This window comes from Halichoeres trimaculatus, unplaced genomic scaffold (genome assembly GCF_033239565.1).
Source record: "Halichoeres trimaculatus isolate MK-OKI-2021-1 unplaced genomic scaffold, fHalTri1.1 fHalTri1_scaffold_2, whole genome shotgun sequence".
NCBI classification, from domain to species: Eukaryota; Metazoa; Chordata; class Actinopteri; order Labriformes; family Labridae; genus Halichoeres; species Halichoeres trimaculatus.
Genome location: NW_027437180.1, coordinates 32,357,954 through 32,379,916, shown reverse-complemented (window position 1 = coordinate 32,379,916; position 21,963 = coordinate 32,357,954). Strand labels below are relative to the sequence as shown.

General features: G+C 38.7%; 3 protein-coding genes across 5 annotated transcripts in view; 1 reads left to right on the top strand and 2 right to left on the bottom strand.

The window, feature by feature from the left end:
* LOC141785941 (retinal cone rhodopsin-sensitive cGMP 3',5'-cyclic phosphodiesterase subunit gamma-like) overlaps positions 1-8,637 on the bottom strand; it is a 34,392-nt gene extending 25,755 nt beyond the window's left edge. Inside the window, exons 1-3 of one of the 3 annotated variants that reach the window (XR_012597598.1) lie at positions 8,553-8,637; positions 6,332-6,446; positions 2,676-2,753 (exon numbers count right to left, since the gene is read on the bottom strand). The gene's annotated coding sequence lies outside the window, so the exon portion shown is untranslated. Of the gene's footprint in view, positions 1-2,675; positions 2,754-6,331; positions 6,447-8,552 lie in introns of those variants that run through there. The other 2 variants (XM_074664580.1, XM_074664589.1) reach the window with 2 other exon arrangements.
* Positions 3,967-5,599, top strand: bglapl (bone gamma-carboxyglutamate (gla) protein, like). The gene is made up of 4 exons (XM_074664565.1): positions 3,967-4,311; positions 4,395-4,754; positions 4,858-4,951; positions 5,142-5,599. Exons 1-4 carry the CDS (start codon positions 4,251-4,253, stop codon positions 5,242-5,244), a joined length of 618 nt encoding a protein of 205 aa, XP_074520666.1. The 5' UTR covers positions 3,967-4,250; the 3' UTR covers positions 5,245-5,599.
* A 1,269-nt stretch (positions 8,638-9,906) lies between the features above and the next one.
* On the bottom strand, positions 9,907-20,551 carry slc34a2a (solute carrier family 34 member 2a). The gene is made up of 12 exons (XM_074682834.1): positions 20,528-20,551; positions 18,402-18,540; positions 15,757-15,885; positions 13,694-13,837; positions 13,419-13,530; positions 12,838-13,030; positions 11,973-12,068; positions 11,760-11,880; positions 11,388-11,555; positions 11,151-11,267; positions 10,841-10,965; positions 9,907-10,473 (listed from the first exon to the last, which is right to left on the bottom strand). The coding sequence occupies exons 1-12, from the start codon at positions 20,549-20,551 to the stop codon at positions 9,907-9,909; spliced, it is 1,935 nt and encodes a 644-aa protein (XP_074538935.1).
* Between the last annotated feature and the right edge of the window lie 1,412 nt (positions 20,552-21,963).

Below are 21,963 nucleotides of genomic sequence, written 5' to 3'. Positions count from 1 at the left end.
GAAAAGCTACAAAATCCTCCCACAACAGCCATTAAACAACAGGATGCACTGCTTTAGATGTCATTGTTTTTGAGTGTTTTATGCAGTGTGGCACGTTACTGGATTGAAGGATGTGAATACTTCCTCACCCACTGGGAGGAAAACAAGCCTCTCTTTTATGGGCTGTCCCATGTGAAGCAACTCTACCATTTCATCCTCTGCTCAAACAAAACCAAAGTACAGTCTGTCTTCTCCAAAACACAAGTCAGTCCTGGAGATCTCACTGTATTGCTGGTCTAAATTGAGTAGTAACTTGGTCCAAACTGTTCTTCAGAAACCTCATAAGTCTTCATCTCCATCTGGCCTCTTTGAAAGAAGAGTCTCTATGAGGGTAATAGTTTAGTTTTAGGTTTTTTTTTTTGCACAAGCATTACGTAAAGGCACAGCAATCTTTTCCATTTTTCATTTGTTTCCTGTTTTTCCTTTTGAAAATATCATCTCAATGCCTTTAGTAAAAAAAAGCAGAAAAGACAGTGCAGCCACGAATCAGTATAAGACTCACAGTCAATTGGTTGTTTTACAAGAATTCAGACTGGATTGAAAAAAGTGGTTGATAAATTACTTTATCAATCACTTTATAATTTCAAATACATATTCTGTCAATCAGTTTATCCTTTAAAACCAGGGATGGGCAAGTACAGATACCAGGTGTCGGTATCGGGCCGATACCAGCCTTATTTCAAGGTATCGGTATTCGTAAAGGCTGCCAATACTAAAAGTAAAAAAATCTTGCATTGAGTAAGTCCTCCTCGCCAGTAGTTGGCGCTACATTGCTGCGGTTTGACACTACAGCAAATGTGCGCCAAGTCATGTTGAGACTATATGAATGAACCAGGGAGAGTTAATAGTTAAACGGTTTTATTTTGCACTTCAGTTTATTGAAAAAATACTAGTTGTTCTTTTTTTCTTTTTGTTGTAGGTTATTTCATTTATTAAAAACAAATCATGACCTCAAAGAGATTTTCGAACTTTTTTTCTTGTGTTTTATTTTTAACTTAACGTCAGAGTGAATGTGCTGTCTTTGTTGAAAATGGTCTGTCACTGTAAATTGAAATTTTATGCATCAAAGGTACTAGTGGTATCAGTACTGGATTTTGGTGAGTACTTAAGAGGTAGTATTCGTACTGGTATCGGTCTGGAAAAAAAAACTGGTATCAAACATCCCAACTTCAAACTGAAATTTTTCATGTTTTTCTGGTGGGGGTTATATCATTTTTACAGAAAAGTATGATTTTAGATAAATACTAAACTGTAGCTATGAATGGAAATCTTAGACCAAGACTTCTGAATTTGCTTTGTGTAGGGACACAGAATCCTGAAATTAGAGTCACATTTCTGACTTTTCTCAGGATACTCTTAATTATAAGAGAAAATAAAAGTAAATGAAAAAATCTGACTCTAATCTCAGAGTTCTGTCTTTAAATGAAGATTTTTGTTCTAATAAGGGACGTGGCTTAGCCAAGAGATAAAGTTAAGGGCCCATGTAGTGAGCGACCCCTTCCAGTCAAAGACTCCATGTCATTCCATGTCTCTCCAAGTTTCCAGCCATATTTAATACTCTGCCTTCTCTGAATAAAAGTGTAACCCCTCCCTAAAACATACATTTTGAGAAATGCAAGAAAATACAAGACATTGAGGGGAAAAAAATCCCTAACCTAAGCTTCAAAATATTTTTTTCTGCTGCCCTCATCCTGTCCAGTGTTATTCACTTCAAGCACTGACACAAGCAAAGATTCACACTGTAAGTGTTATTTTGTGTCAGGATGATGAATGTTTGTTTACAACACACTAACCTGCAGTAGATTTCTCTCTCTGAGATTACACATGGTAACATGGAGTAGAAATTTATACAAGGAGGGAACACACAAATGACCATACTCGTATTTATTTATCCCAAAAAGGAAAGCATGGACTCATAAAGCCAGTCTGCCACTGGAGTTAGTGTAACATTTGTAACAACAACAAACATTCACTGCGTTCAGTGAGCATTAACACACAGAGTGAGGATGTGGTTAAAAGGTACGTCTTGGTACTTAATGCTATAATGCACCAAGATGTACACAAGGGCGTTACGTCTAAATGGCTCTATGAGTCATGTCAGATTTTTAGTGGCATGTGTATCATGGAAGGGGAAAAAAAACCCTGATGGGACCTTAAACTTTATAAGTTATTTACTGTGCAGAGTAAGAAAACCAAATGCACCATATTACTTAATGTTGGTGTAATAATGTGTGTTGAGTCAAGATTGTAAACCTTAGATCTAGAAAATGAGAAAGATGAGTCAAATAATATCCAAAAACTTAAAAAAGAAGCTTTTAATCATTATCATCTAAGGACAGTAAAAATAGGTTAAAATTAAAGTTTTAATGTAAAAAAAAATCCTAAAAACATCTTAAACCTTTTTGACGGATTGTTTCTTCTTTCATGTTTTGTAAGCGTGCACCTGTTCATTCAAGTGTTTCACTGTTGGGACAAACAGGAAGTGTGTTCACCCATGACAACAGCAGAGACATTACAGATTTAATGATTTAAAGCCAAAACGCAATTACAATCCCATCCACACAGAAGTGATCTAGACTCTGTTTTCTGTCATAGCTGTTCAGGGACCTTGCGCCCTTTCTTTTCTCCAGCCTTGTCCCCCACGCAATGCATCCACAAAAATGGACACTGGACCAGACATTGAAATTACACAGCACATGGTCCAAGACAAATCCCTGAAACCAGAAATAACACAAGACTATGAAACACCAAGGACAGCGAGGTCACGCTGCAGCAGCACTGAATTTCTCACTATGTGACAGATGAAGCCATCGTGGGCACTTGTTACATAAATATACACGTGAAGTGATACGTTTGCATAAATGTTTGGTTATCGGGACGATGTTTAAGCTGCAGGATGGTTAAGGTTCATGTTGTGAGCTGAGTTTTTATCATAGACCACAGCTAAAGCCAGTCCCAATCCCCATCACACAAACAGTGAGCTGCATCCAAAGCCGCATGCATATCGCTGTGCATCCAGCACATGGGGGCAACTTATATTTAGCTGTATACATGTTAAAATACATCCAAGCATCCAAACAGGGCTGTGCATTTGGGCTGTTGGTTGGCGCTGGTAAGCCGTGGCCGTGACTGGATGGGCCCAGAGCTGGGTCTGTAAATAGTGACTGACTGCGGTTCTGCTGGGACTCGGCAACACTCTAATTAAGCTCTGTCGCATAACGAGGCTCACTGCTGTTTCGTGGCACTCGATTAGTAGCTTGTGGTCAGCTGAAGCTGTAGTTTAGGGGTTTGTGGAGGAGGGAGATCACATCTGGGGCAAGGAGCATGGCAGCACAACAGCAACGGCAGAACTGGCAACCTCGAGCGTTAAAGAGGCTACCCTGCAGCGTGTCTCCCTGATTAAAATCCAATCACATCTTTAGGGTATTTTATGGAGATAGGAAACACACTTGTTTGGACTTTTGGGGGTTTTGTAGAAGTATTTATACTCCAGTGATGAGGGGTGAGGATTGAAGGGAGCTTAAAGGGGATTTACAGGATTGGTAAACAAGGCAAGTATAAAAATGATTTAGTTTGACCTCAGAAATGATTGGCAGGGAAATGATTGCAGTTCTGTCTGAGAAAATATGAGAAAAAGACGTCTTGGTTTACCCAAACATAAGAGCAGGGACCTGTTTTAGGATATCAATTCAACAGTTAGATTAGGTTTTTATTCAACAGGTCATGACGTGTAATATTTCAAATTAAAGCGTGGAAATGCACGTGTATATTTCTGCGTGTGAGGGGGAATCCCCTCAAGTGAAAGTGTTTTTTTGGCTTTGGACTGACTTTAATGTTACACAAAGCTTTACATACGCTCATACATAAAAGTTTGCACATATGCACTGTACGTACAGTTGAATTCCAGGAATTTTTGTGGTCGTGTAAGTTTGTGCGCGGGTGATAGGCTGGTTCAGACACTGTGCCAGAGGTGCGTGGGTGTTTATGTGTGCTCTCATGACAAGTGGAAGTGGAAAGTTGACATTTGAGTCCCCAGCCAATCAGAGGATTATATCATTGTGTGGGTCTGGCCTGACAAAGGAGGAAGGACTACAGTATATATTGACCTCGAATTTGGGGAAAGGAACAGAGTGAGCCACTGAAGGAACGCTTGGAAGAAACTTCAAGACAGAATCTGAAGTCTACAGCAAGAGACTCTCAAACAAGACATCATGAAGACTCTGACTCTCCTCTTCATCTCTGCCCTTCTGACAGTCTGCTGGTCCATGGGAGGTAAGAACAAACTCATGGGTGTGAATCTTCTGTTATCTCGATCAGTGTGAGAAGCTACAGGTGATGTTTTCTGTGATTCTCAGCTGTGGAGCCAGAGGTGGTCGTGGACGCTGAAGCCGACACAGCAGCTGATGCTGCACCCGCTGACCCAGCAGCCGCTGCCTCCGAATCCTCCTCAGAGTCTGATTCCTCCTCCGAGTCCAACTCATCTTCAGATTCTGCATCAGACTCCAACTCTTCCTCAGACTCTTCAGCGTCTGATTCAGACTCATCAGCCTCCTCTTCTTCCTCCTCCTCCTCATCTTCCTCATCCGAGTCCTCAGAGTCTTCTGAGTCTACTGAGTCCTCTGAATCTTCTGAGTCTGACTCTGCCTCCGATTCTTCTGCATCTGACTCCTCATCTTCGTCTTCATCCTCTTCATCTTCATCAGAATCAGCTGAGGGTATGTAATGTTTTTGTTCCCAAAACAATCTTTGCTTCAGTTTTAAACTTTTTCATACAGAGATCAGCTTTTGTGTCTGATCTTGTTGTTATCCTCCCTGCAGAAGCTCAGGTGGTGGTGAAGAGAGACCTGGCTTCTATTCTCCTGAGGAGGAGGAGACAGGCCCCCGCTGACCTCACACCAATGCAGATGGAAAAGTAGTTATATTTTATAACAAATATTTTTACGGTCAATGGCTGGATAAATTTAAAAGTAATTTTAAATTTGGTGCTAGTTTTACTCTGGAGTTTGACACAGAACTGTAAAATCATGATGCAGTGAGACATGTTTATCACATCTGTGAGTACTTAAAGCCCCCCCACTTGTTTTCTCTACTTTGCCTTCCAGACTCAGGGAGGTGTGTGAGCCAAACGACGCCTGTGACGAGATGGCTGACACTCAAGGCATCGTTGCAGCATACACCGCCTACTATGGACCCATCAACGTCTAATTTCCCCCAAACCTTTATTTAAAAAATCAACGTAAGAACTGTTTTCTCTGGCTTATTTTTTTAGGACAACAACCCCCCTCTGAATCCAGACAAGGAGCAGACAATCATAGAAAAACAGCAACAAGTGTGTTTGCCTACATTTTGGTGCTAGATGAAGAAAATCCGAGGCACAAATCTTTGCACAAGTGACCAAATTTAATGGACCTGAATGAAAAAGGCCTCCTGCAGGCGTATAGAGAAAGGCACATGGAAACACAAGCCTGTGAAGTATGTCGTAGCCCACAGAATAATAAATTATTCTTCATGCCTATAGTATTGTTTTATAAATGGTGCTACAAGTGCAGATGTATTGTGTTTTAATGTATTGATGTTTTTATATTGTGCTTCACTGTTACTTAAGCTATAAGCAGAAGTTATTGTTAGTAGTGGAAGTAGTACTGTAGTTTAATAGTAGTGTATAGTAGTTTCTGTGTGTGAGTGCAAATCAGTTATCTGTAATGACTGTAACCACTAATTGCCTCTGGGTTTGAAAATAAATTATTTTCCAGATGTTTTTTTGTCTCCTACGTCTTCAATTAATCATTCGATCAGTCTTTATCTATATAGCACCAGATCACTACAATATTATCTCAATATACTTTCCTTTAACATTAACAGGTCTATACCATCTAATGTTAATATAAAGTTAATCTAATATTAACAGGGACCCAACAAGACAAGATAAAGAGTCTTATCTCATCTTAATTCTTCATGAAACTTTTTCTCATTAAGAAAGTTAATAAGTTTTAATCTAAAACCTTTAGTCTTTAATGCTGTCCCAAACATTCAGCTGTAAGGGGTAGCGCTCACAGTTACATCACTTTTAATTCCTGAAGTCAGTAGCAAGTTTATGTTGGTCTTGTTATGGATGTGAATACTTAATAAACTTATTGAACCCTATCCCAATAAAACTCCTCAAGGCTGATGAGACCAGCACAATACAAGTTACGACAAAACTTCCATCAAAAACTTACTAGAACAGTTAAAGAACAGTGATTCATTGTGGACAGTGGCTCAAAAGCATGCACAGAATAAATTACATCCTCACCAGCTGTCTCCTTGTCTCCCTCCCTGAGTTGTCGCATGTCCAACACTGCTTTGGCTGTATTCTCCTGTAGTCTTCACAATTGCCACTAGATGGCAGTGTTGGTCAGTAAACTTTCCTGAGAAAATAGTTGAGTACAATCCACAAGAAAGGGTCAAACCTTGGCTTGTATTGTAGAATTTGTACTGTATGAACAACAGACTCTTTGAAAAAAAGACTTATTTTTGATAATATTCGGTACGGATTAAAAAAAGTGGAAAACCAGTATATTGGGGAGAAGAAGTGAAACCCATTCATCAACACTCAACACTACATAAAGGACACAAGCCTTGGTTTAAGCTCATGCAGGCAATGGTCACCTATAAAACGCTGCAATATTTTAAACACAATCCAGTGGTTAAATGATAGAAAAAATACTGTTTCTCAGATTTAATCTTCAAAAGGTGTGATCAAATTATTTTAACAGACTTTTAGCACCCACAGAGTTTCAGAAAACATAGAATAATATGGTATTGGTATTGAGCACATTAAAATGGTAATGAAAGGGACTATAGCTACTAAATGTAAAGGACTAAGTACCAGTGTAGTTTCATTTTCACACATTTAGAGAAGGTTGTGTGATAACAACACATAACATCAAGTGTGATCAGCTGATCTATCTGCCCTATCATATCACCTTCTAATGAGGCCAGGTAACAATCTGCACTAAGTTTCTGCTTAATCATTAACAGGATAAGCAAAGAAGATTTTCCATTATGATCTTGCTTTGTAAATAGAGACCAATATCTGACTGCACCAGAACAATGCAGAGCACTGCACGCACACATTTACATTTGCATATCACTAAATTAAAACAAAAAAAAACAAACAAACACCAAAATAGTTTTTAAGTTATGATCGTAGGTTGTATATCACAAAATAAAGTTCTTGCCTTTTTAAGAAAAATAGTGCCAGACTAATAGTGCAATACTGGCAGTACAGTAATGTGGATTATGTGACTGGATGTTTACTTCTTTTACTTTTTCTGTTGTAAACGCAGCCTACTTAAATGTTGTCTGCAGGATTACTTATTTTTTACTTATTAGTTGGGTCATTTTGGAGCGAAACGTGACCGCGGTGAGCGAAGGTCCGTTTCTTAATGGATTTGTCATCTAGGAGGGCTAAAAAAAACAGATTTAGCCGGGGTGTATTTTTTTTAAACTGGCGGGGGAAATTTTTTAGAGGCCAAAATCCAAAATGTTTGTCATGGAAATGATCTCTTTAAAGGCTCGACCTACAATGTTGGACAATACAAGTTTTCAGACCTTATTTTTGTTGAGAAATACATATTTCAGGATTACATAATGATTTGACCTTATTTTAACCTTCAAATTCAAGATGTTTGCCACTTTTGGTGTTTTTTTAGGGTTTTTGGGGGGTGTTTTTGCTGTTTTGGGGGCATATTTTTTCAGTATTGTTACAGAGTCTCTATAGGGTTATGAAGCTCTGCTCATGATGAGTTGAGTAATATGCAGTTAAAGTTCACAGAAATAACATCTGAAGTCAATAAAGTAGATGTGAATGTGTAAACAACCATTGTTGATTGACCATTTCCCATTAAAAAGGACTTTGCAGAAATGACTTTTCAGGTCTATATCACAATATTTTTGGCTTTATTTGATTCTTTTGCAGTTTCAGACAGACCAATAGAAATGAATAGATTTCTTTATTTCGCTCCCATTTAAATGCATGAAGATTTATATCAGCATTGCCTCTCACGTACAGGAGTGAGCTCTAGCCAAGCAACATTACGGGAGTGGGCTAAGCGGAGCTTTCCGACAGGTGCGTTTAAAGCGACGTTGTGAAATTAGCAGTAACTCCCGTTTCATGCTAACTCCAACTCTCTTTGCAATCAGAGTGCCGCATGCTTTGTTGCGTTTGTCAAGCTTTTCATTTACGTTGCTAAACTTGCGCTGACCTAGCTTAAGTTCCGTAAAGGTGAGCACACAAATAAATAAACATTACCTTAATCAAGCCATTAAACATGTTATACATCTATGTACCGAAAACTTAGCGCTAGCTCGATGCTAACGTATACTGGAAATTGCATCGATATACCGACGGTTAGCATAACTATAAATAACTTCGATTTTCAAACGGGATTTTAACTTCCATCACTGAAGCATATCGCAATTAGTCTTTGTAAATAAAAGCTCTTGGAATATCTAAATGCCAAAATACTCACAGATAAATGTTTCCCAAACAGGACGATAGAAGAAAGTGAAGTGCAGGCTCATGCTCACGGCTGACTTCAGCAAAACTACGGCAAGCTCAATGTTCCAAACAACTCAAAGCATTGCTAAATTAAGCCATATCGGTCGGGCCCTAGCTAAAAGTGTTAGTCAACTTAAGTTATTCACATTTTTTCCAGTGACCTGCCATTCCCCCTTTATAGTAATTTAAAAGCCAAAAAAGATACAACTTACAACGAAAAAAGATAGATAAAATGTAAAGGTGTCCACAAAGCAAAATGAACAGAAATAAGTCTCTTTTATTATCTTTTATCAGAAATAATCCTGAGATAAGGCTTATAGTGAGCAGTATTACTCTTTTATCATGGCTTCTATTGAAAGTTAGTAAATAACATAACATTTCAGATGCTGACTTTAGTGGATTCTGCAAGGTGGACAAATAAAAAGACAAGAACCATCCAATAGGGGCCATTCTCAGGCTTTTATTTTTAAATATTCATGTATTTTCCTTAATAAATATTTCAGTATACAGCTTATGATTTTATGACCCAAGATTAAGCATTAATATTAAAAAAAAATCAGTAGATGCACACTCATCTAATTCCAAATTATATTCCTTGAATACAATAATCCTTGAATTACAAAATACTTTTTACACCTTAAAACGATGTGTTCTGGATTTCAATGTGTTGTTCATACACAGGAAAGAAAAAAATTCTGCATAAGTTAACAAAAACAAAAGCTATAACGTGATAGAAACATGGAAATGTCAGTGTATGTCAAGTCAAACCTGCCTAGCAGATCGTGTGTGTGATTTTGGTGCCACCTTGGGACAAAGCGATGCATCTTCTATTTATGCTGAATTGTCCTGTAGTTGTAGATCTCATCCTGGTGTTTTTTTCACAGTCAAATGTGTCACTCATTGAAAACATTTGCAGTGTGCTTAAAGCACAGAAGCTTTACGAGGATTAATGCTCTTAAAATAACTTTTCATGAAATCTATCAAGTATTTACTGCAATATTCAGTTACATAAATCTCATTTGTACCTAATTATTTCTGTAATTTCATTAATAAATAACATTTTAGAACAATTATTACAAAACTCTGATCAGGCTTATCTATAACAATCTCTTTGTGTCCATTTGTTCAGCCTTCAGAGCTTGAGTTACAAAAATATTAAATACATAATTGGCAGAAGTCTATAATTTTTTCATTATTCATAATTAAAAGACCAACATAATACTGAATTGTTATATTGAGATCGAAAAAGTTTTCCTTTGTGCCATGACAAACATCTTTACCTCATATACACAGTGTCACACATACATGGTGATATATATTAAACCTCACAGCCGAGTATTTTTCAGAATCTTCATCTCAATCTTTATCTCATCCTCCACCTCCTTCTCTGCACTCATGGCAGGGTTATCATACACCTCTGTGCATGGTTTCTTTATGCTGTCTGCTAATTCTTTTCCTCTGTGTATTTCGTCGTCAGCAGCAATCTGGCAGCATTTACAACAGCAGCAGCACTTGGCTGTGCACGCACCCACCACTTTGTCCCAGGGAGCAAGTGAGTGAGCCCAGAGAGGGAGGAAGTCCCAGGATTGCAGCACCGCAGGCAGACAACTGGGCCTCCTCTTCTGCAGTACGTTGATGATGATGATGACTATCAGCATGACAAGCAGAGGTACACCCACTCCCACCAGGACCTCCCAACCTGCCAGCGACAGGCTGAAGACAAAGAGTGGTAGAACAAAGAAGCAGCAGATGATGTAGACTGCTGCAAACCAGCGGTAGGAGGCTGTGATGTTACCCAGGCCTTTAGCCAGTCTGATGGGGATACGGGTAAAGGGGATTGGGTACCACAGAACGATGCCTGAGATGTTGAATAGGAAGTGCACAAGGGCGATCTGTCAAAGATGAAAGGAAGGGATAAATCAGGAACTGCAATGTACTATTAACATGTATCAGGTAATATTAGAGATTATAGCACAGGCATAGGCATTGATTTATTGACCTTATGTGCCATCTAGTGGTTAAACATCAATTGAAAAAAAGTGCTTTTAGGATCTTAATAGCCCTTTTCAAACCCTTTTCCTCCACAGTTTTTGACATATCAAGACAATGATACTAACAGATAGGATGCAATTCCTGACAAAAATCATTTCCTGTGCCTTCAAAACCCCAACAATTCAAAACAAATAGATTTGAGACTATTTTAAAAGTCCAAATGATAATTTTTTATCTGCCTGCACTCTTTCTGTATGGGTTACTGACCTGTAAAGCATTAGCCAGTGTGTCCCCGGGACTCGCCATTGCTGCCAGGATGGCAGTGGTGGTTGTGCCAATGTTTGAACCCAGAGACAATGGGTACGCTCTTTCTATGCTGATGACACCAATACCTATTCAGAAAGACAGAGCACTGCTCAAAATACAGTCCGCAGTTTAACTAATACTGCTCCTGCAGCTTTTATTACTGTCATAAAAAGAAAAGAAAAAAAAGAAATCTTTTCTTTTGACAAAAGGCGCAAAGATTTCTGACAAAGAGAGATGATAAAGTACAGTAATAATGGACAGCTGAACTCACCAACAAGTGGAGTTATAGCTGAAGTGAATACAGAGCTGCTCTGAACAATGAATGTCATGCCTGCCCCAACTAAAATGGCAAGGTAACCTGTGACCCAACCGAATGGAAATGGGAAATCTGCAAACACAAAAAGTCACCAACGTAAACACGACATTCATGCTTAATAACATTTACTCGACGATCAGATTAGTTGCATCTACAGAAACTCTGTCTGTGTGTGTGTTCAGTGCTGCTCACCAGTGTTAAGGATCTTCTTGATGACTGAAGCCACCTGTCCCTTCAACATGGAGTTAAGCAGCTTGACGATGAGGATGAGACAGGAGCAGAGGACCAGCAGAGAGAGAGCCAGCAGGATCAGACCGACGGCCAGGTCAGGGAGATTTATTTTCATAAACAGGTGTGTACCTGCAAGTCAAAAATAAATGAATAAATAAAAACATTTGGCAAACAAGCTTAGAGATTCATCACTGCCATCAGGGAGAAAAACATTGACTCACACATACTTAGAAAAAGCCTTTAAACAATTTTTTATGCACGATAGTGAAGAAAATGTTGCATTATAGGTAGAGTACACATGTATATTGTCCACATTGTGGATATTGGTCTCACATCTCTTGGTATTGAAAGTTTCCGTAAAATTTGCCATTGTAATGATGTGGGTGCCGTTGTCCCAGCAGAACCATGGTGTTGTACAGTTCTCTGTACCTGGAACTGTTATATTCCTCAAGGTCTGAAAGAGAGTGACAGGTTGTTTTAGGATGAGGATTTCCATGAACTTTTCCTAAATAATAGGAGTGCAAGAACAACAGGTTTGGTTCTTACTGTGTTAGTGGTGAAATCGCACCATCTCTTGATGAGACTCTTATTCCTTGCCTCCAAGTTTCCCTGAGCGATTTCGTTAATGACGTTCTGATCGAGCTACATCGGAAAGAAAGAGAGAAGGTAGGGTTTTTGGGGAACTCAGTTTGTAGTTTCAGGTAGAAAATACAACCTAAAGGCACTGTGAGGACTGTCCGTTTGGCGTTGACTGCAGTGACACCTTAAGTGACACCATTTTCCATGAACACCATCACTCAGCATGCATGTTTTGGGAGCAAATGAATGAAGAACAGATCTTCTTTTAAATGCTCCTTTTCTTTGTTCAAGGATGCAAAGCAATGAAATAGTGTTTTTTTTTGTAATTATTTACCGCTATGTTCGAAACGTGACAACATTAAAACTTTGTAAAATCAGGTTGTGGCTTAGTTTAGCGTCCAGAAGTTGACAGACCTTCTGTTTAGTGTTACTCACAGGCCAGTGCTCGGAGACACATGGCTTTTTTCTTTTTGACAGTCCAGCTCCAGTGTCAACTATTGCTACAAAATCCAAGAAATTGTTTTCTTCAGGAAGGACAGATCTGCTGGTGTCTGTAAATGAATTTATGTACTTCCAGGAAAATCTGACCTGACCTAAGATACTGAGAAATAGCATTTAGAAACAACCCACTTTGGTGCCGATGACATTTTTTAAAGTATGGATTATGAACAGGCAATCACATAAATGTATCTTGACTATTTTGAGGTCACTTTTAAAGTCCTCACAGAGCCTTTGGTTAAAGAGAGATACATTTAGCCTCTGGGAAAAGAAATCTTCTTGCTTCATCTGTTACTTTGCAACATCATCATCACTGTCAGGATTAAGTCAGTACCTGTATAATGGACTCAGTGAGGGGATCAGTGATCACATTTAGCAGGTCTGGAGCCTCTCCGCTTTCAAACTGAAAGGAGTCAATGATGAGCTTGGTGACCTTGTACAGATAACCACTGGCAACCTCCAGAGGCAGCAGCACCAGCACAGAGAGCCAGTTAAAGAAGTCGTGCACTGTGGCACCTGCAAAAGCCCTGTGTGGAGGTGACAAATGCAAAGTGAAATGACCTTGGATCTTTCTTTACTGTAAGCAGATATAACTTTTATTGGTTAGAAGTTAAGGTAAAGACTAAATCTGGATGATTATATACAGAAAATTTTGTATTGGCTTGTGGGCATTAAACATTTAACCAATACATTTTTGCAGCCATAAAAGTTTCCCAGCTTTAGTGAGAGTTTGTTTCCAAGTCAGCATTTACTGTCACAGCAATAAAAGATAATTTTCAGGGTCAAACAATGATACAGTTTATTTTTCTTTGTGTATTCCTGTAATTCAACAAACAGAGGTCTGAGAAAAAAAAGATTACTTGGCTTTCAGCACAGCAAGAAAGGATGCAATGCATTACATACTCTGATAGTTACCTGCGAAATGTGCTGCGTTCACCAGCCTGCGTCATAGCAACCAGTGTGTTGGTGACAGAGGTGCCGATGTTGGTACCCATGATGATGGGAACGGCAACCTGGACCGTGAGCACTGCCAGAGCAAACACATCATCATCATCATCATTCATGCATCTTTGTGTGTGTGTGTGTGTGTGTGTGTGTGTGTGTGTGTGTGTGTGTGTGTGTGTGTGTGTGTGTGTGTGTGTGTGTGTGTGTGTGTGTGTGTGTGTGTGTGTGTGTGTGACTGCACTTACAGCCAGAGGAGACCATGCTGACAACTATAGAGGAGGAAGTGGACGAGCTCTGGACCAGCAGAGTGACCAGAACACCGATGACCAGACCAGCCAGAGGGTTGGACAGAACAGCGTTGTCCTGAAAGATGTCACCTGCTGCTTTACCTGGAAGAGGTAGACACAGAAGCATGTGCGTTACAAAGAGAATGGTCAGGTATAACCCCCCCTTTTGTGGTAGCTATAAAATGAAGTTACCTATTTAAAAAAAAAAAAAGATATCCCAAGGGTTGCAAAGGGTAGGAAAATTTTGGTTAAATTTCAGGAAAGTTTCCTGGAAATTTCTGTAGGAATTCTGGCTTGAGAATACTGTGCAGTGTTTTTTTTTTTTTTTTTTTTTGCTGTGGATTGACTTTTTTTGTTTTTTTGTTTTTTTTTGAATTACTGAAAAAAAATCAGCATTCCTGTTTTTTTTTTTGTTGTCCATACTGTTGACATTGAAGATGATGACCAGTCACAGCAAGACAGCAGTCATTGAAAATGATTAGGTTCATGTCCTTGAGGAGTAGAAAGTGTGGCCTGCAGAGAAGCCAAACTAAATATTTTGACATTTTAACATGACTTCTTTGAGGGGCTGCTAAGAGGACATACGGGGAACGTCTTCAGGCTACTGTAAATACCATAAACTTCTTTTATTTTTCACCATTCATGGAATTTGTTGTGACAGAAACCATTCAAGTCCAACGTTTCTAAAAACGGAACAAATATTGTCTCAGGCATATTTGCATTTATGTTTGCTTGTGACAAATATTAAAGGTCCCATATCATGCAAAAATCACTTAATTAAGTCTTTTAGTGAAATTTGTGGGTCTTTGGCTTTCCTCCCAGCCCACAAAATGTGATATTTAATGACAAAACCTGTACTTAGTAGTGCTTGTGAATGTAAAATCCTGACCTAAAATGAGCTGTTTGGAATTTCCGGGGTTTGCCGACGTCAGCGATTCTCTTTTTTGACCAATCAGGAGCAAGTCTGACCTGATTGGTTGACCCGAGCAGATACCCCTGAACCCCCTCCCAGGATGCTAACTGTAGCTGCGGTTAGCCTGTTGTTTTAGCCTGTAATGTTACGGTAAATGAGCTTCGCTGTTTTCTAAACATTGTGCACTTGGAGCTTGTGGCGCAGCTCTCAGTGATGTGGAAGAGCGGGGCGGTATCAGCGGTGGCTCATTTGCATATGAAGGTCAAGCCCACTAAATCAGAGCGTTCTGAACAGAGGGGCTATGAGAGCCTAGAAAAAATGCTGCTGTGCTTGATTTATTGGCTTTTTGGACCAAAACATGTTACTACCATTTCATGAAGACATCAATGATTCATATTAAACTGCAGAAAAGGAGCAGAATATGGGACCTTTAATGCTTATATCCAAGACAGCTAGTCTCAGTTAGGGGAAATTCCTGAAAATTCATTTATAATGTCATTAAACAATATTGCATTAGACATATTTGCATGCGTGTTTGCTCATAACAACCCAAATTGTTTAGTATTAATATAAATTCCTGAAAACTTCCTGAAAATGTAAAAGTTTCAAACTTTAAGGATTTGCAGAATTTTGCCACCCCAACCCCAAATACTTTCCTCACAGGATTTCTCTAATTATCCACTTCTATAACAGAGATTGAAACGGTTATCATGAATATGGGAGTTGCTCTAGGCTTTTATGAACACAAATAATTAGATCTGTTTCAGATTTTCTGTGTTAATTCACCAAAAAGTAACACATGGAATTCCACAAGGTTCAGTACTTAGTCCTTTTTGATTCACCTAATGAACGTTTCCTCTTGATAATATTATGAAGAAGCACGGTAGTATGAGAGGTAGAGCCTCAATAATCAGGCCCTACCTTTGGAACAATTTATCAGTTTTTGAAAGGATGTAAAAAATCAAACAGCACCCCAATGCTTAGGCTTAGACAAATATTCTTGGTTACACTGATTGACTTAAGTTAAAAAAGTAGAAAGGTATGCCATTAGAAGCACCTGTTCCATGTTAATTCCTGTCTTCATTACTGATCCAGATTGAGTCTTTACCTCCAACCAGCTGAAAAGCCGAACTGAGAATGTCCAGAGAGCAGATGAACATGTAGAGGAAACCCAGCAGCAGGACTATCTTCCCCACTGACAGCACCACTCGTAACACCTTCCCCTTTGTGTCCAGAGCTGCAACAGAGACGTCGAGGGAACCAAACATGAAACAGAAAGAGAGTAAACACTTTTTTTATTTAACGTCTTACAACAAGCTTTTTCAATGAGGATATTTTCACAAGTCATTGCAGAAAAAATGTCATCACTGGTGGTAATCACATCAGCTGCAACATGCCTGACCAAAGCAGCATTACAAAAAGTAAAACAAAACAAAAAATTGATAAAAAATATGGTAAAATTAATTAATATTGCATTTTTTATTTCTCACTCCTGCATCAAGTTGCAGAAGCCTTTTACAGTCTTTATCTTCACAATGACTGTGGGGTGGAGTCACCGTTAACACACTCGGCTGTTGCTCATGTTTACTGTCAAGATAATGTCAGTTTTTATTTATGGCCCTGTTAATAATCAGACAGGTAGCAACGATTTGTTTTGCTGTCAGGATGAAAGGTTTGATTTATTGGACTGTCTGTGTTCGTGATAACATTGAATCAAAGAAGTTTTTTTTTACGCTTGTAGTAGTATACAGTGGGGAAAATAAGTATTAAACGTATCAACTTTTTTCTCATCACGTTTATTTCCAAAGATGCAATTCAAACAAAATTTCTACCAGACATTGGTATTAACTCAAATAATTCACACATGAAAAGAAATCTCAACGTCCAGGTCCATAAATAAGGATTATGTGGAATTAAGTACAATAACACAGGAAAAAGTATTGAACACGCTAACTGAGACTCATCTAATACTTAGTGGAGAAGCCTTTGTTTGCAATGACAGCTTCCAGAAGCTTCTTGTATATTTTAACTAATGGCCCACACTGCTCAGGTGTGATTTTGGCCCATTCCTCTGCACAGATTGTCTTTAAATCTTGAATATTCTTTAGTGCCCTCTGGTGAACCCTTTTCTTTCCACAAATGTTCAACTGGATTCAAGTCAGGTGATTGACTGGGCCATCCTAACAGATTGATTTTCTTTTTTTGAAACCATTTGAGAGTCAACTTTGCCGTGTGCTTTGGATCGTTGTCCTTCTGGAAGGTTCAGCCACGTCTCATCTCCATCATCCTGGTGGATGGCAGCAGATTCATATCAATAATTTCCCCATATGTGGCTCCATTCATTGCTCCGTCAATTATGTGAAGTTTGCCAATACCATGAGATGAGAAACAACCCCATGCCATGATGCTTCCACCTCCAAACTTCACTGTCAGTATAGTGTATTTTAGGTGATGTGCAGTGCCATTTCTCCTCCAAACATGGTATGTAGTATGACAGCCAAAAGTTCAGTTTTGGTCTCATCTGACCAGACAGCATTCTCTCAGTATTCTACAGGCTTGTCAAGATGCTGTTTAGCAAACTTTAAACGAGATTGAACATGCCTTTCCTTGAGGAATGGAGTCATGTGGGCTGAGCGTCCATAGAGGCCATGGTGGTGGAGTGCATTGCTTATTGTTTTCTCTGTAACAATTGTACCTGCTGCCTCCAAGTCTTTCTGGAGCACTTTCTGGGTGGTCCCTGGTTCGATGACTACTCTTCTGACTATCTTTCTGACTCCCTGGTCAGAAATCTTGCAAGGAGCTCCTGTGGGTGGCCTATTGATGGTGAGGTGGTGCTTCTTCCACTTGTGAATAATGGCCCCAACGGTGCTGATTGGAATATTCAGGTGCTTTGATATAAGTCTGTAACCAGTTCCATTCTGATGCTGAGCAACAATCAGGTTGTGAATGTCTTCAGAGAGCTCTTTGCCTTTACCCATCATGAGGTGTGTCATATTTAACAGCTTGGTGAAAAAACAACCTTTTTTTAAGAAGTTCAAGTAATAATTACTGACAGATTTCAGGTGGTATGGTGCATTTCCTTGCAAAATTATACAGCCTTTCCTTGGTGTGTTCAATCCTTTTTTCCAGTGTTATCATACTTAATTCCACATAATCATTATTTATGGACCTGAACGTTGTGATTTCTTTTCATGTGTGGATTATTTGAGTTAATACCAATGTCTGGTAGAAATTTCGTTTGAATTGCAGCTTTGGACATAAATATGATAAGAAAAAAGTGGACGTTCAATACTTATTTCCCCCACTGTATGTCTACATAATGGATATTAATAAATGGATATTATGTTTGATTAATATAATAACATGGATTAAATTGATCTGGAGGTTATCTATTTTTGTCTACAGGGTTATCAATGTCTCTATCTGTCTATCAATGTTTGACCTGTGTCTTGAGCGGTATTAGAAACGCTCATGAAAGATTGATGGAGAGATTTGAGAGACTATCAAGTCCTTTTTGACATGCAGTTTGATTTAATGACTCCACTTGGCTCCTGTCTGCTTTTATAACCCTGCAATGTGGGGCTGATAATTATATCAACAGTAAGCTACATGTTATCAATCATTAGGCGTGTAAATGTATTACTCACTGACCATGTACACAGTATATCTAATCAGGGCACACTCCTTAAATAACACAATGATAAGACAATACTGTACTTGAAGAAGTAATAATGTAACAGTAAAAGTCTTCACCTGACCACGGGATCCCAGTGTCCTTCAACTCTGGCAAGTCCCACGGGTCCGGCCCCTCTTGCGCCTCATCAACCAGAGCCATGGTGGAGTGAGCCGGGCTCGTTTTCACCTCTGAGACAGAAACAGAAACTTCAACACTCTTACAGTTATTATACAAAGAATTTTAGATTTAACTGATACCCGGAAAATTCATTACAAGTTTCTTAGAATGCGAAAAATACCTTTGCCCTCCTTGGTTTGATCGTCCATCTGCTGATAAAACAAAGAACAGTCAAATAACTAACTTTTTTTCACTTTAATATTTGACATTGACATTAAGATGATCTTATTTTTTGTTTATCCCAGATCAAATTATTTTATGTCAAGTAAAAAGTTAGAATAAACTCAAGTCATTGAAGAGCTTTTGACTTGAAGTTCAGAGCATGTTATTGACCAAAAAAAAGTATCAGATGTGTTTTGTTGAGAGTTGATTCACAGCAATTACGCACTCACTTTCACATGCTTGATTTAATTATAATTGAACACACAATAAAAAGGAATGCTGAGAACATAATGGAAAAGTTGTGTCAGTGTTACGCTTATTAGTCATGCAGTAATTCTGCTGATAGCCTAAACGTCATACTGCTTTCAGATTACACTGTCAGTTGCATTAATATTTGATTTTGCCCTTATGTAACTTTTATTTTGAAAGGCTGTGGCCAAATCATCACACCTATAGACCCTGAATAGCTTTACTTATTTCTCTTTATATGTTCTCCTTTCATACCTATTTACATTTACTGAAATAAATATAAAGTGCTGCAAAGTTATGAGCTAGATTAGCATTTGTCACAACAGGTTATTTGCCAATCATATTATAACCAAGCCGTCAATATTTTATCACCTGACTGCATTGTTAAGTGGTTTCCACATTATTTTTGATCAGATTTTTCTTTCTAATTACCTTTTTTTTTCTTACAAAATGTCTCAAACAGATGCTTTATTTCGTGGACTCAGTGATTGCAGATAAAAGCAGGACCTAAAGAATCATTTAAAACTCAAACCAGAGACACAAACATGGGTCATCACTGGACGCTGCGCACCACACTGGATTTCTTGATACTTGTAAAGCATCAAATTGGATTACACAACCCTTTCTGCTCATGGAGTTTTAGTGATTTTAGGAGAGTTGTTTGAAAAATCTACAGAAGATCCCTTTAAAGGCAGCTCTCAGGAAAAGACTGTTTGCGTCGTCACCATGACCACGTTAGTTCACATCATATCCTGTCTGCTATAACTCTTTATTCATTTCTTTTGCAAGCAGAAATATCTGATGGCAGGACGCTGAGTTCTGAAATTAAATACTGTTACGTGTAGCCATCATCTGTACATCAAGTTCAGAAACGTCACACACAAACACACACACTTCCTCTCACATGCCAGGGTATTGATCCGACAGTCATGTGGTGAAGCTGCAGTGAAATTCCATTCAGTATGACACAGAAAGAGCTACACACCAGATCAATATTCAAAAAGTGTTACACTTCCATTGAAATGTGTTTGATCTGTCGGCTGTTTGAGTTTATTTATTAATTATTGATGAAACTCTCTTACATAAAAATGAACTTCTTTTGTATCATTTACATTCCGAACACCTTATCCCTTCAAATTTAACTTCTCGACTGGTTTATTTATCCTTCTTGTGCGACATGACATGAGCTGACATCTACTCTCTCTGATCTTTAAGGTTAAGATAAAATAATTGCTTATTAATGAACAATCCCTGCCAATCTGCTGCTGCATCATGTTCGAAGAGTTCAGGGTGCATTTGGCAAACCTTTGTAAACTCATCTGTTTCTTTTTCAAAAAACAACTTTGAGATTAAAATTTCAAAAACACAACTAAAAACATCAAAACTCACAGGATATCCCCTTGCAAAACCAGTTGTTATAAATTCTGCTACATCATAACATCTACTGACGGCAATTGTGAAACTTCTGCTTCTACATTAGCAAAATGTGACTAAAGCAATAAACTGTATTTTCCAGCTGTTAATTATTAACTTTCTAGGTATTTCAAAAGCTTAATTGATATTAAAACAGTTCTTAGCAGTCATTAGTTGGAGTAGAAGCCAGGTTTATCCTCACCTTTGAAGGGTGTAGTGAATCCATGCTCCGTCTGTGCTGAGCTCACCTGGGTTTCAGATGTAGGAATGCTGCCTCCACTCCAGGTAAAGTGGAATAAAGTAGTGGATGGCGATGGCCTATGTAGAGGGTAGAGGAGAGTGCGATGTGCAGCGTTCACATCACCAAAGACACTTCCGCCCTAAGATAAGCCGAACACACCTCTCAAAGCTTGATTACTCTTACCTGACTCTGCTGTAATCTCTCTTTTTTCAAGTTGTGTTGCAATCCAGCTCACATGGTGCCTGATAAGTCTTAGTCATTGGTATCTATTAACTACACCTGCTGTCAGTAATATGAAAATCTCCTGTGATATCTCACTGATTTTTACGCTTCAGAGTCAAAAGAAGCTCTTTTGTTTGTTTGTCCAGTATATGCAAGTTCCCATCCATTTAGACCCAAATACTCTGTTTAAATCTGTCCCTCACAGTCCTCAGAGTGTCGAATGCTCCAGCTGATGGACCCTGAAATCCACAATAGGAGAGGAGTGGCAACAACAGTGGCTCCCCTGGCAAAGGTTTATCCCACTGACAGACACAGACCACATGGTTGTGTGTGTATGTGTGAGTGGTGGTGGGGGTGAGCAGGATGTGCACTGTGTCATGTGGTCACCGGTCAGTGCCTGAATGTGTGAGTGTGTGTGTGTGCGTGTGTGTAACGGGGTGAGTTCTATTTTGGGCACACAATCAGTTTTTTGTAGCAATCAATTGATTCAGTAGATACAGCCTCCCATTGTTCAATACTTAAAAATATCAATAATCTAAGTTTAGGTCTCTAAAAAAATGTGTTGGTGATAGTTTCAGAAACACATCTGTCAGTGTTGGGTGAGATTAGGGAATCTATCACTTTAGAGATGTCTTTTTTAATAACTTTATAGGTAGGAGGTTGTGATACAACATGAAAACAAACATATCAACATACTGAACCCAACCCAACATTAACCAGCCCATTATTCCTTTATCAATTTTTAAATCAAGACCAAGTGCTCACCCTAAACGATGAGGGGCAATGAAGAAAATTCAAGAAGAGCAACAAGAACAGACAATAGAGATGATACAATGAATAAACAAGGAGTAAAGTACATGAATTTGACAACTGTTCATGTTTTTCCAGGACAACCAAACTGAATTCAACAAAACGAAAGGAGAACCAATGCATAACCAGTATTGGCAGCAGCAAACTAAGTGAGCCATCAATTCAATAGCATCAGATAATCCATTCAAATTGGAGTCCATGTATGTTTTTTTCCAGTTTAGAGCAGAGTCAGCAAATCACGTGGTTGCCCATCTTTTAAAGCAATGGTTCCCAGATCAAAATGCCCTGTGGGATCAAGAAACATGAAGGAGTCAAAGTGGAAAAAGTTTGAGAACCTAGAGTGAGGGGGTTTATTATTCTTTATA

Bases quoted from the DNA above. Each gene is read 5' to 3' on its own strand.
- slc34a2a (XM_074682834.1), bottom strand. From the start codon at position 20,551: ATGGATTCACTACACCCTTCAAAG. The intron at 11,881-11,972 runs GTAAGAACCAAA...ACTCTCTTTCAG, and splicing joins GCGATTTCACCACTAACACA to ACCTTGAGGAATATAACAGT. The intron at 10,966-11,150 runs GTGAGTTCAGCT...CTTTCTGAATAG, and splicing joins AGCTATAACTCCACTTGTTG to GTATTGGTGTCATCAGCATA.
- bglapl (XM_074664565.1), top strand. From the start codon at position 4,251: ATGAAGACTCTGACTCTCCTCTTCATCTCTGCCCTTCTGACAGTCTGC. The intron at 4,312-4,394 runs GTAAGAACAAAC...TGTGATTCTCAG, and splicing joins AGTCTGCTGGTCCATGGGAG to CTGTGGAGCCAGAGGTGGTC. The intron at 4,952-5,141 runs GTAGTTATATTT...TTTGCCTTCCAG, and splicing joins ACACCAATGCAGATGGAAAA to ACTCAGGGAGGTGTGTGAGC.